This window comes from Apaloderma vittatum, unplaced genomic scaffold (assembly GCF_000703405.1).
Source record: "Apaloderma vittatum isolate BGI_N311 unplaced genomic scaffold, ASM70340v1 scaffold12569, whole genome shotgun sequence".
NCBI classification, from domain to species: domain Eukaryota; kingdom Metazoa; phylum Chordata; class Aves; order Trogoniformes; family Trogonidae; genus Apaloderma; species Apaloderma vittatum.
In genome coordinates this window covers 5564-29276 of record NW_009733605.1, presented here as the reverse complement: position 1 = coordinate 29276, position 23713 = coordinate 5564, and the positions used below count along the sequence as shown (strand labels likewise).

The window sequence follows — 23713 nt, the reverse complement described above, 5'->3', positions numbered from 1 at the left end:
GCGGACGTTTGGTTTAAAGCGTGACAGAATCCAAAATCAGTTTCTTCAACAGCTCCCATAAAAAGTGAACTGGAATTTGGACAAAAGAAACACACTGGAAGAAGCAGCAGCAATTGCCAACTTGATTTGGCTTACAGGAAATTAGCAAGCAATGTTTATGTACTCATGAAACATTCCAAGAAAGCATAACATTACACTAGACACCACCGGTAGACAGAGGATGCTCCCGAGGGAAGAATCCAGCAGAGCCAGAGTTCAGCGCAAAGGTAGCTGCCGGAGAATGTGAAGGCGAGAAGAAAGAAAAGGGGGGGAAAGGGTGGGAGAGAAATGGTTCAGCTCCGTCCGGTTCCCTTGTCCTTTCCCTGCCCCAAAACTGAGCAGCAGCTCAAACAAGAGCCCGAAGGTACCGCTTGTTCTCCTCACGGCTGCTCCGAAGGACACCAGCTTTCGATGCTTGCAACTCCTATTAACTCACTTCCAAACTACTTAATGCTCATCACAGCTCGGTTATTTTACACGCTGAAGATTAGGCAATGGATGTTTACCCCGAGCTGCATTTCTATTTTGCAACCCTAGAAACGTAATTGTAAATGCCATTTTTATGACTCCGGTCTCCATTAAACAAACTTAAGCAGAGGGAGACGAGGAAGAAAATAAAGAGAAATCTTGTATTTATGGTCTTATAAGTACTTGCATGTTTAGCTACTTATGAAGCATTCAGGCATTTCTGTCCCTCATCAGAAAGAGTGAAATTTAAGATGTACTTTGCTTCTTGAGAGGGCTGCAAGGCCATTTTCTCTGTTACTTTTCTGACCTTGGTACTGCTATGCATTACTTTCATCTGTAACGCTTACAAGAATTCCAGTTTGGCTGTACGCAACAGAGCTGCTGATAATTTTAAAAGTTACCAAAGTTGCTTTAATATATCTTCTCCTATCATTCGAATGAATAAAAGGACAAACATCAGATATCACACATTTTCAGAATTTGGCTGTCTACATTTGAACTGGACACCCAAGAATTTAATAATTAAATCATCAGCCAGAACAGGAAGTCAGTAGTAAAATAAATTAATTTGGCATGCAGTTCACAGGAGATGCATCTGGGTAATAATCTACATTTAATGAAAAATCATTTTAGCTGACCAAAATCCTCCAAAAATCAAAGTTCTATAAAAAGCTGCACAAGAGGGAAGGAAGGAAAACAGAAAGGAAGTTCCAATGACAGCGTTTCCTAAGACCCCAATTCACTTAAAAGCTAAGCTGCTTTTCCTGTTTTAAGTGAAAAGTTTGCCATGATGGAAACAGGCAGAGAAATAAAAATAAAATACATACAAATGCGCAGCATAACGCTCCCCTATTTAATCCAGTTTATTGATGTAACCCAGAAAAACATTTCAGCGATGATATTGGGGCCTGAGTCCTTCAGATGAGTAACTGCAACTTCACTCAAGTTACAGACTCAATTTTTGCAATTATTTATTGCTTAACTGCACGCAGGGTGAGACCCGACAGCTGCAAGACCATTTGGGATGCAGGTACCCTTTGTGAAACTTACCTTCCACATCAACAACCTTGAAGCACGTGAGCATTTTCTGCTAGCCTTTAGAAAAGTAGCCCACACCGATAAAAACCCAGCAATAATCCTATTACTTCTCTTTAAAGGACATAAAAATTATCCAGGGCTACAAGGTTGATCAGGATCTCTTCACATCGCAAATACGTTTGTTACTGTTGGAGGTTTATTCTTGGACACAGAAATCAGTGGGATTTTAAAAAACTGTTATAAACCAAACCTTACCCACATGCAGGCCTCCAGCCTGACTTTTGAGATGATAGCCCACAAAGAGATGGATCCTTCGGTCGTCTCCTCGTCAGGGCAGATAATTTGATCTGGGTAAGGAGGCTCCGGAAAATTAACTGAGTTACATTCATACGCAGCAAGAGTAACCGACGCTATGTGTGGACCCTGAAAAAACACAGGTAATTTCAAATGCATTTTACATCAGTGAAAACTGCAATTAAAGACACATTCGTCCCTGACGCAAGGAGTCTAAGCTAAAACTTAACATTTCTTACCTTGGCCAGTAATAATGTTTTAGATGTAAAATCCACACAAGAAAGTGATCTTACTGCTGTTTGCTAAAAATGGTTTGAAACGTAATCCAAAACTTAAGCATTATTTAAGTGCCACATAATTGAATTACATCTAGTCTCCATCTTACAATAAAATATTTTTTTGGACAGCTCTCCAAATAAAACTAGCATAAAAATCTATTCAAGACTTAAACTGCTACACACCTAAAAAAGCTGAAAGAATTGCCATTATTTTAACACAAAAGAAGGGAGAAGCAATTCAAATAGCCTACGGCCTGAACACTGGATGTTGTAGCTAAGAAAGAAATCACTTAGCAAAAGGTCAGGGAAATATTGGGGAAGGAAAAAAAAAAAGTACAGAGTTAAATTAAGGTCTTTTCATAAAGTCACAGATTTAAATAAATGCCAAAGATCATTTTCTGTGTGCAGAATAAATTACACAAACCTGTATTTGATGAGTTTTGATGTCATGTTGAGAAACATATCATCAACAATTTCCTTCTATGTTTTTCCTTTAAATGAGCCATGCTTTATTAGACTCGCCCAAATCAAAGGTAAATTTATTACAGAATATAGAGGGAAAGCGTGATGGACCTCAGCACTGCTACGGCCCTGCGCAGGGCTTGCAAAGCTCACTTTGAAATGCAGGAGCCAGAGGACCCTGCAGGCTTCATTTGCACAGTAAAAGGTGAAATTCCACAGCAGGTCTCCCACAAAAAGTGAAGCTCCACTGTCTCCTCTAGACTTGCTGGGAAGATGATTTTAGATGGGTTCACTCAATTTCAGGTCTCCCTGAAGAGACCAGAGCGCTGGGCTTATGCAATGACATTAACAGTGCAATTTTTCAGTGGCATTGACATAAAAATGTCAGGGGAAAAAAAAGCAGTTATTTTTCTCTATGACAGCTGCGATCACTGTTGTCACATGTAAGGAATTCAAGACAAAACCATTCTTCTGCTACGCAACTGGAAAAAGACAAGCTTCTCTCATACCAAGTGAATTCTTTTATTTATTTCTTTTTACTTTACAGGAGGCTAATTCAAAGTGCTTTGGCATACTTTGCATTATATGAACACACAGATGCAGCCAGCCCGCCGAGATGATAAATGAGGCACAGTCTCTCTTGCAAAAAAAAGAAAAAAAAAGAAAAAAAAAAAAGAAAAAAGGTTCATTGAAGTAGAACTGAAAAAGAGGGATGCAGAAATTGATACACAGGAGTGATTTTGATATGGAAGGGAGAACAAAGAATGGATGAATGAGCCCGTGACTAGTGCTGTGTATTACTGACACTGCTATCGGCCCCCCAACGGCAAAGAACTCCTTTCTGGTTCTTGTAGCAAGCTCATCTCTCTCCCCAGCAGCTTCACATCTACACAAATAACATATCTCTATTTTACTTACTGAGGACAGAGTGGAAACTTTTGTAAAATTGTAAAGTACATTAAGAGCAAGCCTAGGAACCTCTTTCTCCACCATACTCTGAAACTTAGGGCATTTAATCCCGTCCCTTGCTTGCCCCAGCCCAGTCTGACAGCAACCTCGGGACAAAAAAAAGGTCTCAAAACCATCCTCCTTAAATGAACAGTTTTCACCTGCAGAAATGTGCAATAAAATTCTCCTGAACAGTAAATTTGCGTGGAGGAAATCCCCACGTACTTGAGCTGTAAATGACCATTTCCTATGTTCCCTTGACAGTAAGGGTAAGGTTGTCGCCAAGGCAGTGAGATGCGGTGTGTGAATCAAGAAGTATGGCTTTTCGGTTCCACAAAATTTGGAAGACACACCACACTACAGCGTAACTACAGCCATCCGCGATGGCAGACTGTTACTTTCAGTTTTATAATAGTAAGAGACAAATTTAATCACTACCATAGCGAGGCCCCCAGCTCCTCGCAGGGTTTCGCTTTCGGCGACAATGGTATTACCAACATTTCTTCTCAAACTGCACACAGGGTGTGTAAAGAAGAGCGTACAATCTCAGGAGAGCGAGCAACGACAAAACTCCTGACTGGAGGCTGCTGCGTGAGCCTCTCACCACAAGCAGCTTCTCTCAACCGAGTTGCCATCCTTGAAATGGCTTGACGGTCTTAAAACATCGCCTCCTGTTAAGAGAGCGCTCCCAGTCTCCACAAGTGTCTACGAAGGGAAAAAAATTATACAAGTAGCAGCCAATGGAAAAAAAAGCATTTCACAGAACAGCTGTAAACAGCCAACCAGCCACCTGAAGACTACATCAGTTGAACATAATTCTTCCACCGCAACATAAACAAGTTTATAATGGAAAAAAGTTGGAGCTCTGGAACCCACAGAAGCTGCATTTGAACTGGAATAAGAAATAAAGCGTAAACGGTTCATTTGGAGTGATGAAGTGTGGAGCGCTGGAACTTGGAGCGAGCCAAAGGAAAGTAGAACAATCCCGTGTCCTCCCCTGGCAGCGGAGGCCAGCTGTCCCGCGAGTCAAAACGGACAACGTCTCTCAGCTTGGCAGGCTGCACGCAACAGCTCTGACATCTGCTTTTGTTCTAGCTGGGCTCTGAAAGCTCACATCGAGCATTATACTTTCACAAAGCCGTGGTTACCAAGCACCTCAAAACAATGGTTGGCTAAACAGGACCATGGTGGCAATAGGGGGGGAGAGGAAGAGTGGGAGGGTCGCTGGGTGTTTCCCAAGAGAGGTGCCATTTTGCTTCGTATTTAAAAATAGCAATGGTTTAACTCTGAATGGAACAGAGAAACAACTTCAAATGGCCTTTGGGTGCCCACCTTTAGTAAATCCCAGCCAACATACACTCAGACGTTTTCTCTGTACTCCTCCCTGTGACAGAAGGATTAATCCTCATTCAGATTTTTTAATCCTCTTCACAAATAATACCTCCTCCACCCTCTCCTCCTCCTTCCCTGTGTGGGGCCACAGTAGATAGAGTGTTTTGCCTCTCTGCAATAGCTCAGTTTATTTCAACACTTCAGGAAACCCTTTAAGATCTCCTGCCTTTGACTCCAGCCGCAGCTCTACCTTGAAAAGGGCATTTGCAGAACTACCCCAAACCCTGTCACACCAGACAACAAAATCTGGGCGATTTAGTAGACGTGCTGCTTGCCAAATCAGGACGAGTCGCTGAAATTCAAGGCATGTAAGATCCTGAACACCAACTGTCTTTCCCTCACCCTCTTCCAATGACTTGTTGGGTTTTTTTTTTGCAGGAGGCACTGACAAGGGCTAACAGAGAAGAAATTGAGAAACATTCTGCTGACTCCGGTGAGAAACATTTGCTCGCCACTACTGACGACCAGAAGGAGCCTGTGGTTAGGGGGGAATGCGGTTTGTTAGAAATATCTGTACAATTTACAGATCAAACAAGACAAGATCTGGTCATCAAGATCAACTCAACATAAATCTATCTTTTAGCAACAGTAATTTTGGGGAGTTTGGAAATCCCTATCTATACAACCCTGATGTCTCACAGAAGAGAACCTCGAACTCTTGAACTCACAGGCCTTCACCAAAGTTTCAGTTTGGTGATTGAAGTCACCCAAGTTAGAATAGACACTGCTAATCCTTAGAAATAAATTGCTTTAAATGCTGTATTGTGAAATTTGTACAAAGTATACTTGCATAATTTATAGATAAATAGATTAGAGAGAGCCTTCACCAAAGTTTCAGTTTGGTGATTGAAGTCACCCAAGTTAGAATAGACACTGCTAATCCTTAGAAATAAATTGCTTTAAATGCTGTATTGTGAAATTTGTACAAAGTATAATATATTTATCTATAAATTATGCAAGTAGAGAGAGAGAGCAGGCAAATGTAAAAAAGATCAAGAAGTTTAAATCCTCAAAACCACACCTATATATGTACTATATGATATGTATAATTCTTAGAAAGAACACTCTTTACCATAAGGAAAAATGACTGAATAGCCAATTATAAGTGAACCATATTTTCACATTATTAATCGTTCTGTGCACCTAGCCTGTGAACACAATTAAAGCTACAAACAAGCTCCACGTCAAGTGTTGGTTTATCACATGCTCCTTCACAGAACAGGCATCCTGCTGATGTGGTACGAGCACGAGAACAACCACATCTAATTTTAACCTTTCGTTTTTGGGGAAGACATAATTTTAGACCAGCTTTAATTTAGAAACATTTCACAGAGAAAAGTGATATGTCTTGCCAGCAAGAAAAATATTACACTGAACTCACTGTTGAACTTAATGCACTAAAAATCTGTTTTCCTCCATGGATACGCTGCTTTTCATACTGGGTTCAAGACTCAGCCCTTCCACAGGGGGGAAACATGTCATGCTCTATTTGATTAAGATAAATTGGAAAAACAAAAGCTTGCTTCTCATGGGAAACATCCTGCAAGCATTGCCCCAGGCCACGACTCATCCCATACTTATCTATGAAGTCATTACACCTCTCAAGAAAGTAACACCACGTTACAGCATCTCTTTTATCTTCAAGAGCAGTGGACGACTACCCACAAAGAAAAATGCTCTATGATTAAGAGGGAAAAGCTCGATCTAGAGGTGGCTAGTAAATACGTCAATCTGTCTGTCTGCGTTTTAAGATTAAAACGTCTCGTGATTTTGTATAACGTCTGGTATGCGGTGCTGGCTGTAAACCGGGGCCCAGAATGAAGAAGGGTCCCATACCTAGAACTTCCTCAAGTGACACAAACATCCATCAAGTGGTCAGGGCTAGTTTTAGCAGACCGTCACGGCATTTCAGGCAACGTATTAATGTCACAATCATGTGGCTGTTAGCAAGTTTCTATTCCCACTTCAGTCGAGCCTTGCCCCGCAGCACAGAGCTGATGGAAATTCCAAACGGTGAGCCACAAGCTCTGAATATGACTGAACGAGAAGCACCAGGGGAGCAGGCACGTGGTGCCACTGCACACATAACAGGACCATGTTGCCACTTTGAGGAGTAACATGAAAAGCAGACGTTTTGTAAGGCTAGGCCCACACTACTTTCTATAGGAGCAAACAAACTCAGTCCTGCAAATGCACAATTGGAAGAATCCAAGTTTATGCTCCGGTGCTGACAGAAGACAGAAATAATCTGTCAGCATTCTCTCCTTGCCCTTCCCTAGCCACCCGCTTATTATTCCTGAAGAATAAATCACAGCAGCTACTCAAATTGACCCTATTAGTGATGATTTGCTTTACCATCTCCAATTAGAGATCGTCTTGCACTGTTATCATGATTTCCAGCCTGTTCAAGGAAGCAGTAACACAAAAACTTCACAGCTCAGTCTGCGCAGGAAAAAAAAAAAAAAAAAAGCAGAAACTCCAAGGGAGCAAATGAGGAGAAAGCATAACGTGACCTCCCAGCAGAGTTACGAGACACAGAACCAGCGATGAGGAAGTCAAGAGTAGATAATGAAAACAAGGTGTCAGCATCTAAAAGGTGAAGTCCATCAACCTTCTAAAGGAAGAAAAGGCTGTGCTCATTATCTTACTGACCCGCAGCTTGCTGCATGCTCAAATCACTACAGCTGGCCAAGATGTTCAGTATAGCTTAAATATTAATATGACATCAATATTTTGCAGACTCGTGAGAAGTCCAAGTAAGGTAGCTAACCCTGCCCAGACGGAAACGCTTCCCATCAGCTGTTTACTGCCACGGTTCCAGCTTTAGCCAAACTGCCCAGACTCCGACGTGCAGCACTGGAGGCTGCATTTGGAACTCGCAGCCGCACCATCTTAGGCTCTGACTCATGAGGTCCAGCAATCCATGGTGTGGCAATACGGGAGGTTATTGCTTCCAGCTGTTCCACCACCCCGTACGCTGGCGGTTACCATCCTCGGAGCAGGACAGGGGCACCCGCAGCGTCTGCTCGGCAGTTGCCAGGCTGGCGCCCGGCAGAACTTCAACCACCGTCGACTCCGACTCACGTTAACGCACCAGGCTGGGGTCTTGGGGCTCAGTTCACAACCTCCCAGACCCGAGCTCCAGCAGTTGAAGGGATTGTTCTTCCACAGCATAATCTAAACCAGAGGTGCTGGTTTTATTCTCTGCAGGTTCCTATTGGTATCTGACACATACAACAACAGTCGGTGCCCCTGGAGGGATTAAGGCTCCAGATAAACATTTTTTGCCTTGAAAATACCATTTTTAATCTCAGATTTTTTCTTAAATGTGAGCAAGCCACTAGGAGATTTAAGAAACACCCAGGTTACACAACTAATCTGGCAGCACTGTCCAGTTTAATTGGTTGGTCCCCTCCAGCTCATCAGTGCATTATAAATAATTGATGCTGCAGTTTCAAGCAGAACTGAGCCCATGTGAGCTGTAAACAGGAGTTCTCATTAAGAAATGGTTAGCAAAAGTGATTATTCTTTTTTTAAACGTTATACATGGATTCAAGTATTCCAGGATGTTTCAGTTCATTGTAGAAAGCTTCGGACAGCTGGAGGAAATAGGTTTAAAGGCATGAAGGAAATAAGTGCGAGAGTAAGAGTCACAAACAACCCTCACACAAACACGGTCCATTTCAACTTGGTTTAGAATTCATTTCTGTCTTCTGCACTCACAAGGTATTTTTCTTTCAACTACCTTAACAAGTCAATAGCAGCAACCTGAGCACAGATACTACACAGAACCATTTTTTACTCCATTTGCTTTAGGCTTGCAAGTGGCCTTGTGAATTAAAGAGCAGTATGGACCAGAAACAAACCCCTCACTTCACAAAAATAGTTCAGTGCAGGTAAGGGGAATGCTGCTGCGCCCTCCCACCTGGCTGAGGCAGCTCAGCTTTTGCTTCTCAGGTTTTCCTTCGCACACAAAATCCATAGTTTCTGGGTTACTCACACTAGTTTTGAACAAGCTGCAGGGAAAGAGCAGAACATTCTGCTGAAGCCGAAAATCACTATGAAAATAGTCCTGTATGAAAGTCATGAGTAAATAAAAGAAGAACAAAAAAAAAAGTGAGCTTTTCTTTTTAGAAGCACTTCAATTTTATCACCAGTCTCCTTACTAGCTCAGCTCCTGGAACCAGCTAACTAAAGGGAACTAAGTTGGATTTTTAAAAGTTTTCAGTAGTCCTAGCAGGGAAAGATTTCTTTACTTGTGGATTGTGTTTGGTTTTGGTGTCGTGGGTTTTTTTTTAAACTATTTACACCACAATTTTTTAATTTCTTTTTTCAAGCTAGTGGGCTCACTATTGCACAAGGTGTCTGGATTTCAGATCCTAACTGAAACCAGTTCAGACAGGGCCAAAACAAGGCTCATTTCAGCTGCAAACTACCACGCTTGCAGGAGGCCAGAATGTGACCCCTCACCAAAGGAAACCCTGGAACCAATTCAGAACAAAAGTGAGACACTGAACCCTCAAGCCCAGACAAACTCGAACTGGCACTGTCAATAAAGACACTGTCTTTCCAATCCTTTCTCTTTAAAGGCAGTTTTCTCTGCTTTTTCATGGCCTGAAACGATTGCTGTGCTCTCTTCCACACTGCTACAGAACACCCCAGTAGGAATTAAGCGACAAACCCGCATATCTCAGTTCTGAAAATATATGAACCCTTGTGTGACCTCCGCACACACGAAACATTCCTATTGTACCTCAGGTTTCCTGTTTGTGCGAGTCCGTGGCCCGGCCTCCAGCACAACCTTCTCAGCAGTTGCTCCACTTGGCTCTATCAGCCAGCAAGCAGAGATCCATATTTTTAAGAAACAAAAACACAAACAAACGCGAACAGCCAAAGCTCCCTCTGCACTTTTGACCTGTAAGGAATTCGCTTCCATTCATTCCCCACTGGGGATCGTAACAGACCGTACGCAGACGGGACATTTATCGCCCGCTTCCCGCCCGAGCCTTTCCGATCGGCATTAATTCTAAGCCGATTTCATTTGCCTCGGCCGCATCTTTTGCAATCCAGTTGCCAGAGCTGAACCGAAACCAAATCACATGTTGGGTGACAATGGGGCGAGGTCCCAGCCCAGCGCTCCACCTAGTGTCCCCTGCTCTGGGGCATCGGACCTTGCATTTTGCAGCAGCAAACAGACCTCTCCAAAGTGTCAGGAATTTCTTACATCTGTACAAGTTACCCTGAGTATCATCTTTTGGTAATTAGGTGACTCACGCCGTCTATATTTTAATATACTATCAATAGGAGAGAAACCATCTCAAGACTAAGAAGGAAAAAACCCCAAAAAGCTGTGTGCTAAAAATGGTATTTCGTGTCATTAATCATAATAGTTTTACTTCCTACAGAACGACATCATGATTACTATTTCTCAAGTGTTGTTTTTAAAGAATTGTGAAAAACCTTTAATGGACTTTGGGAAAATAAGCCAGCAGACTTGTTTTCAAAGTGTCAGAATAAAAAGGATTCTTGGAAGAGTGGCCTGCTTCCCTATTTCTCCGCCGAGGATCTGCTCCGTGCCAGCCCTTAGCTCGGTGCCAATTTACAGCACCAGAACTGTTTCTCAAAAAGCCGTGTCAACTTTTACATGCAGCGCTGGCCACAGCTAAGGAAGTGGCATTAAACTACAAACGAAGGCAGCAGATAACATTCAGACCCTTTATAACATATAGAAAGTTCTTGAATCACAGAAATAGCAATAAAAAGCCGATGAGCGTACTAGTAAAATTGACCTCTCCCTCCTACACAGACATGTATGCAGCAAGAACGTTCTGGTGACCGACAAAATCCAAATCAGATGTGAACCAATATTAACCAGGGGCAATAACTTCCCCCCCACGCTGAGATTGTTTTAGACTGTAAAAATCTACTCAAAGCAGATCGTTTCCAAGTCATCTCTTCTCCGCTAACCCCGGGACCTCTCCAGGCACTCGAATTCACGCCACTGCGAAAAGCAGCTGGTGAGAGATGCTCTGAAGAATCCAGACAAACGACAGTTTTCAACGCTGGAAAAACAGCTCGCCGGGCCAGGGAAGGCAAACCTCCAGTCATTCCCATACGGCAGCGTTGCATAAGTGCTGCCACGGCTTGCCCAGCCAACAGCCTGCGCCCAGGAACGGTCTGACGTGACAGCAGTTGTAGGCAGTAAGTGCAGGGCTATTTTTAAAAAAAGATGCACCTGTGTCACAGCTGAAGCAGCTCAGGCGCACAGTTTGAACAGGTGCCTACATGCCACCGGTTCCTACCGTGGGCCCTCGATGGCAAAGACAACACTGCAAGCCTTGACAAGAGCTCCGCAGCACATGGGTGGGCCCAAGAGCATTGTTCTCTAAGCATGTAATTGCATTCCCAACAATCTCACTGTACATACACATTTAAAACAAGCAATTAATTAAAGGCAATTTTAAAACACTTACTGAGCCTATTCTCTATTGCCAGCAAATCCAGGCGCTAAAGCATAAGAGGATTTGCTTTGTAACTTTTTCTTTGAATCAATGGAAGAATAAGTTTTATCACAATGAAGTGAAGCATATGGAACGTGAAAAGTAGATGTGCAGTAATGCAAAAGTTAATACAGCGAGTTTCATGCTTAACCTTTCTACTTTTACAGGCAACTGCTGCACAGCTTAAAAAGCAAATTAGTTTAAAACTTCTTTTGAAATCTGGAGCTCCTAATTGCACAGTTTCCAGATGGGTTAAATGCAGTATACCATTCCGAAATAATTTACCCTTAAGTTACTGTGCTGTGTTCCCTTTCACATGAGGTGTAGGCTCAAACTGAGGAGATATTAAGGACGGAATTACAACGCTGATAGCACATTACATACAGATATTGCTGCTAAAGCTGCATTGACAAGAATATTAACAGTTCAGCTACTTAAAATGGCATCACGCTGCCAGGGCACCGACCGGCTGTTTTTACACCCCCAGTGCCATCTAGTGGCCACAAGGCCAGGTACACGGCACTGAATTATGAACCCTTCTGTGCTCAGACGAGCCTGCAGTGCCCGGAAAGCGCACCCACCCGCAGCTCACAGTCCATGCTAACCACTAAAGCTTGCGGAGAAGAGAAGAGGAAATCGAATTTCTCTTTCTTCCTACACTCACTGCCTTTATGCAATTCCCTCAACGTCACAGAAACACGCTCCTCTGCCTTGCATATTTAAGCAAACTACTATTTCTCCTGTATTGTCATATGTTAAACGTTGATGGCATAGTTTTACTACATTTTAATCTACAATCACCTTCTAATTATCCAGTACAATCTATTTGGACTGGTTTTTACACCTAACAAAGTTATGTGAAATCTTGCCTCTTAATTCCAAATAAACATCTTTGTTGACAACATCAAACTAAATTTCTTTTCCTTGGTAACGCACCTCCCTGTAACCTTGGAAGGCTGCTCACCCCTACCTACACACCACCACAAATGGCACTGACAAGCCAGAAGAGAAGCTATATTTTGTATATACAGTACTTTAATGCCAGCTCAGGTCATGGCCTAAATATATCCACTAGGTTCACATACCCCAAGGGAGAACTTCTGTGACATGTTATGAAATTTAATTTGCTTTCTATTAAAGTAATTTAGAACTACTTAAACATCTGGATTTTTCAATAGTGAGGAAATGAAAGGTCAACTCATTCCACCTTCTAAAAGGAAAAAAGAAGTGGTGCTGTCCTATGAGGATTTCTTTATGTGACAAAATCATCTCTGAGTGGCCTAGGGTATAAAGTGACAGCACTCTTGCTGCCCTGTGTCAGATCAAAGAAACGCTACCCGCTTTCAAACACAATTTAGAAATGGTGGATAACGTTTCTTATTTACTGGACTTCTGACACACGTGAAAATTAAGACTAGGAACTGCCCGGCGAGCCAAAGCACCTCAATATAGGACTGGAGATTGTGGCCAATGCCTGGTTTGTCCAGCCCACGCCTCTGACTGCCCCACAGCGATTAACAGCATCGTCTCGGCCAGTCAGAAAGGTCTCTCCATCGTCAGTTCACTGCTGCCTAAGCACTACCCAGCATTACATAAAAACGTTTAGACACCGTGTTCATCAGCTTTTATTGAGTTTCCATTTCCAACCATCTAGACCGACAGCTATGCTCTTGTCTAGAAGCTGCGTACGCATAAACTCATTTCTGCTCAGCAATCTCCTGCACTTTCTGCTTCCACGGTCTTTAGCAGAGAAGCTACACTGAGAGTACGTCTAAGATTATGCAAATACAGCCCCATACAGATGTCATTTGATCTTGCCCTGCTGTGTGGAAAAGCACGAGTTTCTTGTTTCTTGTAGTGTTTTCTGTGTTATTGTTAATGATTAAAGCAGTTCTGAAAGTAAACATCTGTAATCGTTCCAAATACAAGATGATATTTGTTGCATAAACTGGCTTTAATTATTTTGTGGCCACGAATCCTTTTCTTAAATCCAGGACAGTGGTTTCATAAACAAGAAACTAATCCAATGGCCAAAAGCAAAACACACCCGAACATCTCCCTAACTTTCCTAGCTAAGCTGAGGTAAACAACATCATGCAAATTTTCAGAACCGATACGATTTTATCTTTGTAGACAAAGACTTTTCTTGCTATTATTTTCAAAGCAAAATGAATGCACACTGAACGCGAAAATAGCTGCCTACTCCAGTGGTTTCAGCTAGAAAAAAAATTATAATTTCAAGCTACTTAAAAAAAAAAAGTAAGCAGAAAAATTTTAACTGGAAACATTTGAGCTGCACACACTAGAAAATGTTTCATTTAAATTAGGAAATTGGAGGATGGAGCTTGCAACTGTTGACTCATTGTTTCAAAGTGAGGATTAACAGCAGGCTAATGGCTACAGTTCAACAAACTTCTAGCACATAAAACTACAAAACAAGGTTATATAGTATAGGACACAAACAGCACTCACTAGAGCCCGAAGCCTTACACTAAGCATTTCTTTTCCTTCAGAAGTACTTCATAATTTAGGACTTACAGAATATTCATTATTCACGTATTTTAAAATACACAACAGTTCAAATACTTGATTCAGAAAGAACATGGTATGGGAATTATCCTTACCAAATACAGCAGAAAGGTGTGGAGACCTGTTCCAAGTCCAACAGAGGACAGAATGCCTAATCCTACCCAGTAGGCACACCAGAAGAACTTTTTCTCCATATACCGCACATACTGAAAAAGAAAAATCACAAGAGAGATTAAAAAAAGCAAGAATGGCGTTATCTCCTAAGGGAGAAAGTTAAAGCTATAAGCTAATGCAGATAATTATCTGCATTACAACAGCTGAAATTGAATCCTAAATACTTCTATGTGCATTTTATTACAATTACAGCAGATGTGCACAGAAAATAGCGCACTTTCAAAAGAAAAGCCCACGCGCCTTAGAATCAGCAAGTTTCCAAGGAGACAGATGGAAAGTCCAATAGCAGGGGGCTGCAACCCAGAAGGGGCACAGGTGTGAGCAGCGAGTCCCAGATAGTGTCTACAGGAACCCAAGCAGTGAGCAGACAGCTCAGGGAATTGCCTGCAGAGATTAAATAAAAGCACAGAATTAGCTGCACTCTCAGTCTGTTAAGTGTTTTATCTTGGACCAGTGACTAACCATGTTTGCTACTTTTAAGAAAAGATTAAAATGTTGGGTTTGTGTTGCACACACAAGTGAGGGGATATGGGAAAGCCCAGCTGGGTGCACAGGAGAAAGGGGAAGCACTATCTCCCTCTCAGGGGAGCAGTATCCTCCTCCCTACTAAGAGGAGGAGCCAGGTCAACAACTTGTCTGTGCCACAGCCCCAAGACAAGGTGCTGTTTCACACCATCCGTGGACCAACAGCACCCAGATGAAGTTTACCAGTCTTAACCAGGCTTCAACCTGCCAGGGTGTAAAAAGGTCCTGAAAACGCCAAGTGAAGACCACAAATGTACTTCACTACGTTGAGTATAGTTTTGGAAGACAGTGATCCGTGTTCAAATGTACATTGATGGTCCAGGGGCTAGCAGAGCTCTGAAGGAAGGGGGATGGACAGACAGCTGCTGGCAGGCATGACTGAGACCCCCAGAATGGAGAAGTCTGAGCACTGGTGGGACCCTGCAGGTGACAGTCCCCTCACCAGCCCAGAGGACACAGGTTTGTGCCCTTGAGCAGCACTGCTGTGCCAAGCCTTGGGGCAGGGCAGGCCCAGGCACCAGCTCGGGGCATGTTCCTCAGCACAGCTTGCAAGGGCCATCTAGTGGCAAACATCGAGGGCTTCATGGCCTGGCCTTCAGCCGACAGGGCCAACCTGGCAGTTTATAATGCAGCACGTCATTGTTCATCAGGAACGCTTCATGGCCTGGCCTTCAGCCGACAGGGCCACCAACCTGGCAGTTTATAATGCAGCATGTCATTGTTCATCAGGAACAGGCCACTGATTTACCACCTACCAACTCAGTCTGCGTGCGAGCACTGAGGCCTCAAGCACAGGACTGAGCGAGCAAGAATGCGATGAGCTGAAGAAACACATTTCGCTGCATTTCAAGACCTGTTCTGGGAAGCCAGCAGTCTTGTTCCAGATCTGCATGTCCCTTGGACAGCCAGTGACACACCACAGCAGTGTGGATGAAAAAGCCAAACTGGGAACCTGCTGATTTCAGAGAGAGCAGCACCATGACTCAGCTGCACGCTGAAATGCTCTGCAGGGTTTAAAAGGCCTGGATGTCCTCAGGGAAAATCTGAAACTCAAATGGGGAGGGAAAAGGTCTAGACAACACCATCACCTTATGCTTAAGCCATGTGATGCAAAAGCATTAGTCTTCATGTAAACCAAAGCCCAGAAAAAGCATTTAAACAACCATTTGAAAACATAGCAGAACTAGATTTGAACCACGAAGGCATTTTATATCTAGATACATGCATGTCCTAGCTGGTCAGAAGACCCTTCCATAAGAATAGAAGAAACATTTCCTGGGAACCACAAAGCTCTACCCCGATCCAGTTTAACACTGTATCTCAAGAGCTCCTACTGCAGCAGGGCAGGTGTGCTTGTTCAGGAATGGATGAGAAGTGGAACAGCTACAGATGCAAGGGAATAGACCAAACAACACAGCTCTTCATTCCCCATCTCTGAAACACAGCTCAGCCACACGGCACAGAGAGGAATCATGACACGAGAAACAAACACCCTCAGCCAGTAGGAGTTCAAAAGATATATTACAATTTCATGAAGACCCCATTCGATTCCTAGTACATCAAACTTTAGCACAGGGACACAAAACACTAGTCACTACAGAAAGTAACTTGAAAGCCTCATACCTGTTGATGTGTTCCTTCAATGTAATACGCAGCTGTTAGCACTGCAAGCATCAGTAAAAAAGACACCAAGATACTTCGCCGATGCCACAATCTTAAAAGACAAATGGCAGTTAGGGTTTTTCATCATTTAGCACGCATTTCAAAGTAACTTAGTTAGCCCTACCGACTGGGTCTGTGTGGACATAGTCAGCAGGGACAACAGCAGCTGAAAAGTTTGCTATTCCAAAAGCATAAACCTCCCAAGAAAATATCTGGGGAGCCTTTATTTTTTACTTCACTGTCAAGCGAGATCAAAGTTCAGCCACGCATATTTTATTTTATTTCTTTTAAATAAAGAAAAACAAAGTAACTGTCTGAAAACAAACCCCATCTGAAAACAAATACTCAGCTTCTGCAGCCAAGAGAGTCTCAGACACAGGGTCACCACCACCACCTCCCCTCAAGCAAAGCGAAGTGCCAGGCAGGCACCGCGCTGGCCGGGGGCGAGGGATGAGCTGCGGGCGGAATACAGAAGTGCTCATGTCCAACTGCGCGCTGGCCGCCAGAACCACAGCGACAGCAAGAGCAACAAACCTTTACACCGTTTTTTGTCCCCCGGTCTATTGAAATGAACCTCTCCCCTAACAGCTCAAAAGTTTAATCCATGCATTTCAGCTAATGAAGTGTTAGGAAGCTACTACAGTAAGGGAAGAAAAATGTTTTCTTATGTCAGTTGATACCAAATATTACTTCTGAGCCCATTTAGTTTTGCACACACATCCAGCTTGATGGGTATGTGGCCGCACAGAGTAGATTAGCAAATACATTCTTTTTTTTTCTGAGAAACACTATTATGCTGTCACCTAATGCTATAAGAAAAAGCAAGTGCTAGAGTCACAATCTCAGACATGAAATAGCAAACTATGAACATAAGCCATCTATTCAGTCAGAAGGAAAAATTAAGAAATAAGAGACCTAGAATACAGGAAAACAGTCATAAACGTTTTGTATTAAGCAGGCTGAAGAAGTCACTCTGATTTTCCCGTAATTTTAAAACAATTTGAGCCATTTATATTAGTATGACAATTGGATTTTCAAGTGCTTGTCATCATTTAAATCACAATTTACTCAGGTGGAACACAAGAGATCATCAGGAGTTAGTCTGAGGTCTCACCTTAATAGCTTATAATAGTGCTATTTCCTGTAAAGATGTCAACACACTAGTGCCAGACAACATAAACGTGCTGCACGACAGAGGACACAAGTGCTATCTGTATGCGGAATTTGATGTCTAGGAAGCCAGGAAACAGGCAGCTTAAAATAAGACCTCAAAGGTTATTTCTGCAGCCTTTAAATAAATGCTTGCAGGTTCTCAGAGAAACAATTCTCAACGATAGCTGAAAGAACGCACACAGTAAAATACGCAGCTTGGGGGTTAGATTTGGGGGGCGGGGGGGAAGGCAGAGTGTAAAAGGGGATTAAGACTATACTATGTAAACCTGGTATTTTTCATACAAATCATATCAGAAAATCAAAATGGAAGAGAGAAGTTTTTCTCAGGGGACCAAGGGTCAATAGACATGGCCCACTCTCAGCTCACTCTGCAAAGTACCAGTCCAGCAGCTGATATTAGATCCTGTCTTGGGGAAAATGACTCCAACCTCAACTCCAAATACAAGATATTCCAGTCCCCAACACAAGCACTAGGATGGTTGCTACCCTCGGCTTTTTCCGTTGCCAATTCTACTCATGTTTGCTTTTTGGCACTCTAAACCCTCTCAAGCCTAGCACGTTACAAAATAGCTCTGCATTTCAGCATTAGAAGGAGGCGTTAGGACTGCTGCTTGCAAATTTTCTAACTGGAATAAAAGGCCATTTTATCCAGTGTCTAAATAATGCTTAGAGAAAATGCTTTTAATAAATCATTTCCTGCTGGGAAAAGGACTACGTAGCTTAGAAGCAAAGTCCTCTGCAGCATCATAAACATCACTGCAAGTGCCACGTAATCCTGAACCTTGCTCTAGCTGAGCTATTTGAAGATCATTCAGCATTAATAGATCAGTACAGCAGATACATTAATAGATCAGTACTTAACACTGCACTCATAAGCACAGTATCTCTTGCCTTAAAGATCCCTAAACACTGTCCCACTCCTTCAAACTGGAATATTCAGCTCTTCAGAAAGAAAGTTTGCAATTTTCTTCCACTGACAAAATACAAAATAATAATAATAATAAAAAAATGTTTTCTGAAGGAGGAATTGTAAGGTTGTGAAACATCAGCAAAAGCGAGATGTCAGAATGACCTACTGAATCAGAGCATGGGTTTCCCCAGAATGCTTAGTAGAAGTTAAAGAAATGTTCTTTACTTTATGGTCCATTCCTTCAAGTTTATTAGAGTTTCCAGGAAAAAATACTGCAAGGTAACAAGTGGTTTTCTCCACAGTACAATATTCAATCTCTCTTCTCGGTCCCTTCGCTTCCGTTCACTCAAAGAGGAATCTGCAAATGAAAAGCAACAGAAACGTAAGAGTAGAGGCAGAGTGCAGGTTCTAGCCTACCCAAAACTATATTGATGGTTTTTGTTGTTTTGTTAGGAAGTTAATGTGAGCTCCCAGTCATCTTTTCTACTCATCACAAAGCATGTGCTCCAAGCACATCAGAAATCAGGTGATCTCCAGTAAAGGAATAAGCTGACAACCATTCAAGAATCTAAACTGGCCCAGGGTGCAAAAAGTCGGGCATATCGAGCAGCCTTGAAGCAAGGCACTGCACTACTAGTTACACACCAGCTTAGGTCAAACGTGACTCCATCACCCACCACGGGGACCACGTTTCACTTTGAACTTCTCAATTTGGGTCTCTTCCAAAGCTATTCTCAGACTCCTCCAATCGAACTAGATAGAATTACACGTGCTCTTTATACACGTCAGTCACCGTGTAACCGGAGAGCAGCATCCCTCCCGCCGTCAGGATCCTCAGGCTGTGGGAAGCCTCGCTGGGCTGCGCAGCTCCTCCAAAACGAGCCCAGCACACAGGTAGTGCTCCCACGGAAAGGACTCGCTTCTATATCACGGCCCTTCGCTGGACTGACACGATACTTTTGGTTGCTTTAAGCTGCAGCGGTTTGGTTCTGCTGCAGAGTTTGACACCACGTTAACAGCTGTCATGGTACAGCGCCACACAAGTACTAAAGAAAGGTTCTGCTAATAAATGTTATTTTGTGCTTACGATACAATCGAGGTTAATAAAAACCCTCGCCATTTTTTGGATGAGAACAGTTTGCCCAAAGGGAGTCAAGCTAACGAATTATGATAATTTTTACACTTTTAGAGAAAATGAATTGTGAAATAAGAGGCGGGAGGGGGAGAAATAATCCCAAAGCAATGGAAAAAAATACACAGAAGTAACTCTTGTATCCGGACATCCAACTTGTTTAAACACCACTTACAATGCAAAGTCAAAACATACATATTCTAGTTTGTATGCATTTAAAGCACTGCAATAACATTAATGAATTTTGAATTTGTGAAAAGATGCTGCCGACAAAACATCAATCTAATCCATTGGCATATTGTGACCCAAGATATAAAAACATGCTGCCTTATCAGGTGCTCATATTTACGTGGAAATTGCACATCTCATCAGTCACATAGCTCATCTAATTTTGTATTCTTCAGCAGTAAGCATTGGTGCTTTAGAGGGACTAACAGAAATCCTACAATGGCAAATACTGGATAACATCCACACCCCTCAGAGTTAGAGAATGATTTAAGCCTTTAAGTAAAAGGCTTTGATTTGTTCTGTACATACACACATACTGTTCCTCTTCAAATTTTGCCACATTCATTTCTTCAAGAATTTCTATTCTTTATTTTTTTCACTTACTATGTCTAATAAAAAAAAAGGTTGAGGCATTTTTATGACCTTGTTTTTAGTAAAGGTCATAAAAGACAATGGTGTAAGGTGACATATAATTTGAGAAATCACTGGGTTACAAAACTTAATTAAATATGGAACTGGCACATTCAAAGCTGACAGGAAACAAACCATTTAATTTATATCCTATGCTACACAGCACAGGTAATTTGGTGACACAAGACTCTTCATGAGGTGTTCTCGGGTTATTTTTCATGAGTCCTAAACATCAACCCAAGCCTGCTTCAGACATATGAGTAGGAAAAACAGAGGCAAGGCTGGAGATGAAGTAGTTAATTGTTCTGATAGTAATTTATCATTGAAACTGATGAATTCTAGTGAAGCTAAATGCCAAAGCAGAAAAGCTAGAAATTGGGAGACCAATAACTGGATTTGTCCCAGAGTAAGGCAGATTTTTATTACCAAGTACTAACTTTACAGCACCAAGGGGCGGGGCTGTACAGCCTGACTTGTTAGAGCCACACATTTGCCAGCACAGTTTAGCTTTTCAGCTCAGCCCCACTGCAGCCCTTGTTGGTAGCCAGGCCAGCCACGCAGGGCCCACACACATTTCCACTACAGAGTAAGAACTCTGGAGAGAGAAAGGAATATAAGAGATGAGAAATACACAGCATAAAACTATTCTGTGGCTTGACAATACATAGATCCTCCAGACTTCAGATTTAGAGATGACTGAAGTTTCCAAGATTAATTCAGACATGGAGGCCCTTGGCGTTACCTGGGCATGAAGGGCACCGACATAAAATCTTTCGAGGGCTGTGCTGCCCATTGAACACACCAAGCTGACCACCTGGGAACGTGAAGTCACTTTCCACCCACCTGTAAAGTTTCCGTTGTGCTGTTCTTTCATTCCTACGCGTCTCTGGTCACAATCTGTTCCATTCTCTGCCATCTCATAGATCAGTCACGTATGGGGACCTAACAGCAGAAGGAAACCAAAGAGGGCAATGTCTCCATTTCTGGTTATGAAGACTTCACTTACTCCATAGTCGAAGGATACAGACAAACATCCAGCAATTCTCCAAACCCAAGTCACAGTTATCCTGCATTACACCATTAAAAAGGAGAAAGTGATTCAATTCCCTCAGTGACAAAGACTAAAACAGTCCCACCTACGTATATCTAAATTTTTCACCAAAATGACAAAGCTCCCTCATTTCTAGCAACTGAACAACAGCTTGTTGAACCATCCCTTCTACTCATCAGCCCCCTGTTTGGGCTCCAGAAGCAGCAGAGCTTTACATGAACCTCAGTTCAACGTCATGAGAGGCACTTACAGTTTGATTTTCGTATTAGAAATCATCTACTCAGGCACTAAGCTTGCAGGTAGTTTGTATGCAAGTAGACCTCTGGAAAAAAAAAACCAAACAGCCCAGCCCTCAGTACAGTAACTAAGATGCAGAAGTGCATCTCGTGTTTTGTACAGTCTAATATTTCTAAAGCAGAAAAGGTAAACTCTTCAATGAGCTCTCCGATAGAAAGCTTTTCTGAAAAGCCTACATTCTCTCTGCCAGTTCAGCCTCTCTCTAGTGAGGTCAGCCTTAAAAAGTGCAAAAGAACAGCTGTGGTTTTCCTTATCCAGGAGAGTAAATAGTGCAATAATTGGAAGGCAGCATAAACCAGAATGTTGCAAGAGTTTCTGGATTTTTTTCCTAAAACAACAACCCCAAACTGAACAGCTGACAATTCTTAGGCAATCAAACACAAAGAAAGCAGCCAGACTCCTTGCCTTAAAAACTCTTTCTCGTATCTTAAAATGGTTTCTGGAATTTTATTTTGGAAAAGAGGGTCCCATGAAGCTAAAGCATCTCATTTGCATTGCATTTCTCCCTGTAAGCAAACATGATTTACAGATTTTGATACACTGCTTTTGTTAGAGAGAAAAGTAGCGCAATATTAAAATGACAGGTTATATAAAACTGTCTAGTCGAGGAAATTAAAGTTTTATAGGAAAAAAAAGGCTTTCCCTTTGATTTATGTTAGGCTTAAGAGACAAGAAGCAGCTCAGGTTTGGTAAACAGCAGTGAGACCTCCCCTTTGATTCAGACTGCAATAATTTTGTCTATTTTTTAAAATAAAATGTTAAAAGATTTCAGATACTGTGTTTGTTTAATATTTCCAGGGTTTCACAAGACAGATTCAGACAGATGTTCTTCTAAACAGGTACAAGCCTCATGCATTACTTGTAATACAGATAACATTGCTAGCTGGAATGCAGTTATTAAAGGAGTTTTAAGTAAAATCCAATAGCCAAAAGCATCTCTGGAAGGAATCCTTCCTCCCTGAAATGAAATGCACAGAAACAGAGATATGCCTAGTTAAACAAGCTAGCAGACACTAATGTCTTGCATGTGACAGTTTTTATTCATTAAACTTGGGCCCCAGAATACCCAAACCACCGAGAAAATTAATAGAACAGCCTTGCGAAAAGTTTGCTTCCGAAAAATGCTGAAGAGCTCCATAGTCAGCCAAGGAGCACAGAGAAGTGACCTGCTGCAGCGAGAGCTCCATGGCCTTGTTCTGCAGTCGCTCACAGTCAAAGGTTCACTCCAAAGAGTTAACAAACACCAGAGAAATGGGAACCACATTCTCTCCTCAGGCCCGTTTCAGAGTCCGTTTCAGAGCAGCCTCACACTCGAAAGAAAGTCAGAGGAGTTACAGCAGCATTTAGCTGAGGAGAACCAGCCAGCTGCTGCGGTGACACACGGATGAGATGTAGAGCCACCTCCTGATTTTTGCAGGACAGTAAGTGCCTCTAGATGGTAGAACAGTTCATTTCTACTGATTGTACTTACGTGTGCTTATTTCTCTCTATATAAATATTTATTGGTACACACACAATATAAGCTTATTTACACACATACATATGTATATCACATAGGAAAAACTCAGATTGCAGAGGGGAATGTTTAAATTGGGCCGTTCAACAGCCTGATGTTCACAGAAAGCTGCTTAGGAAGCAAAAGCCATCAGAGCCATTCTGCACACTACTGCACTGAAAAAACACCAAGCCAACCTTCTGGTTTAGGGAACTTTAGTCACATTTTGGTGGCTTAAATGTAACAAACATTAAAAAGAACAACACAAAAAAGTTTCAGTGGAAGCCACATGTTCCTCATTTTGAAATTCGTCTTTTTCCCTTGTGCAAATCCAGCCTTCAAAATTGAAGTCTCAATTGGTTTAGTCTCTGCTCTCAGCACAAAGTTAATTTACTGTGATGCAAACAGCTCTCCGTGTCTCATGCTAAAACCCAAGCTATGCACAAAAACGCTCCTTCTCCATGAACTGAATTCCACTGCACTTCATTAAGCATCTTACTGGCACATAAAAATCATCAATCTCTAGGGATCTCAGGCGCGTAGTTATGTACATATTACAGCTTTCACAAGCTCAACTAACAGAGCCAGTTTTACCCTGCCTGCTTGGAAAGGCATTAATCTGGGATTAGCTTTGCATAACACTACCTCAAGTACACAAGTCAACGTTTACAGCAAAGCAGATAAATAATCCCCTTGCACACTTCTGC

At 42.2% G+C, this 23713-nt stretch overlaps 1 protein-coding gene across 1 annotated transcript in view; it reads right to left on the bottom strand.

Moving 5' to 3' along the window:
* The window catches only part of VMP1 (vacuole membrane protein 1), a 57216-nt gene extending 36118 nt beyond the window's left edge, over window positions 1–21098 (bottom strand). Inside the window, exons 1-5 of the mRNA XM_009875969.1 lie at window positions 21007–21098; window positions 18618–18750; window positions 16271–16361; window positions 14044–14154; window positions 1801–1968 (exon numbers count right to left, since the gene is read on the bottom strand). Of these exons, the coding sequence (XP_009874271.1) occupies window positions 1801–1968; window positions 14044–14154; window positions 16271–16361; window positions 18618–18750; window positions 21007–21079 (576 nt within the window). The 5' untranslated portion in view covers window positions 21080–21098. The remainder of the gene's footprint in view (window positions 1–1800; window positions 1969–14043; window positions 14155–16270; window positions 16362–18617; window positions 18751–21006) is intronic.
* Between the last annotated feature and the right edge of the window lie 2615 nt (window positions 21099–23713).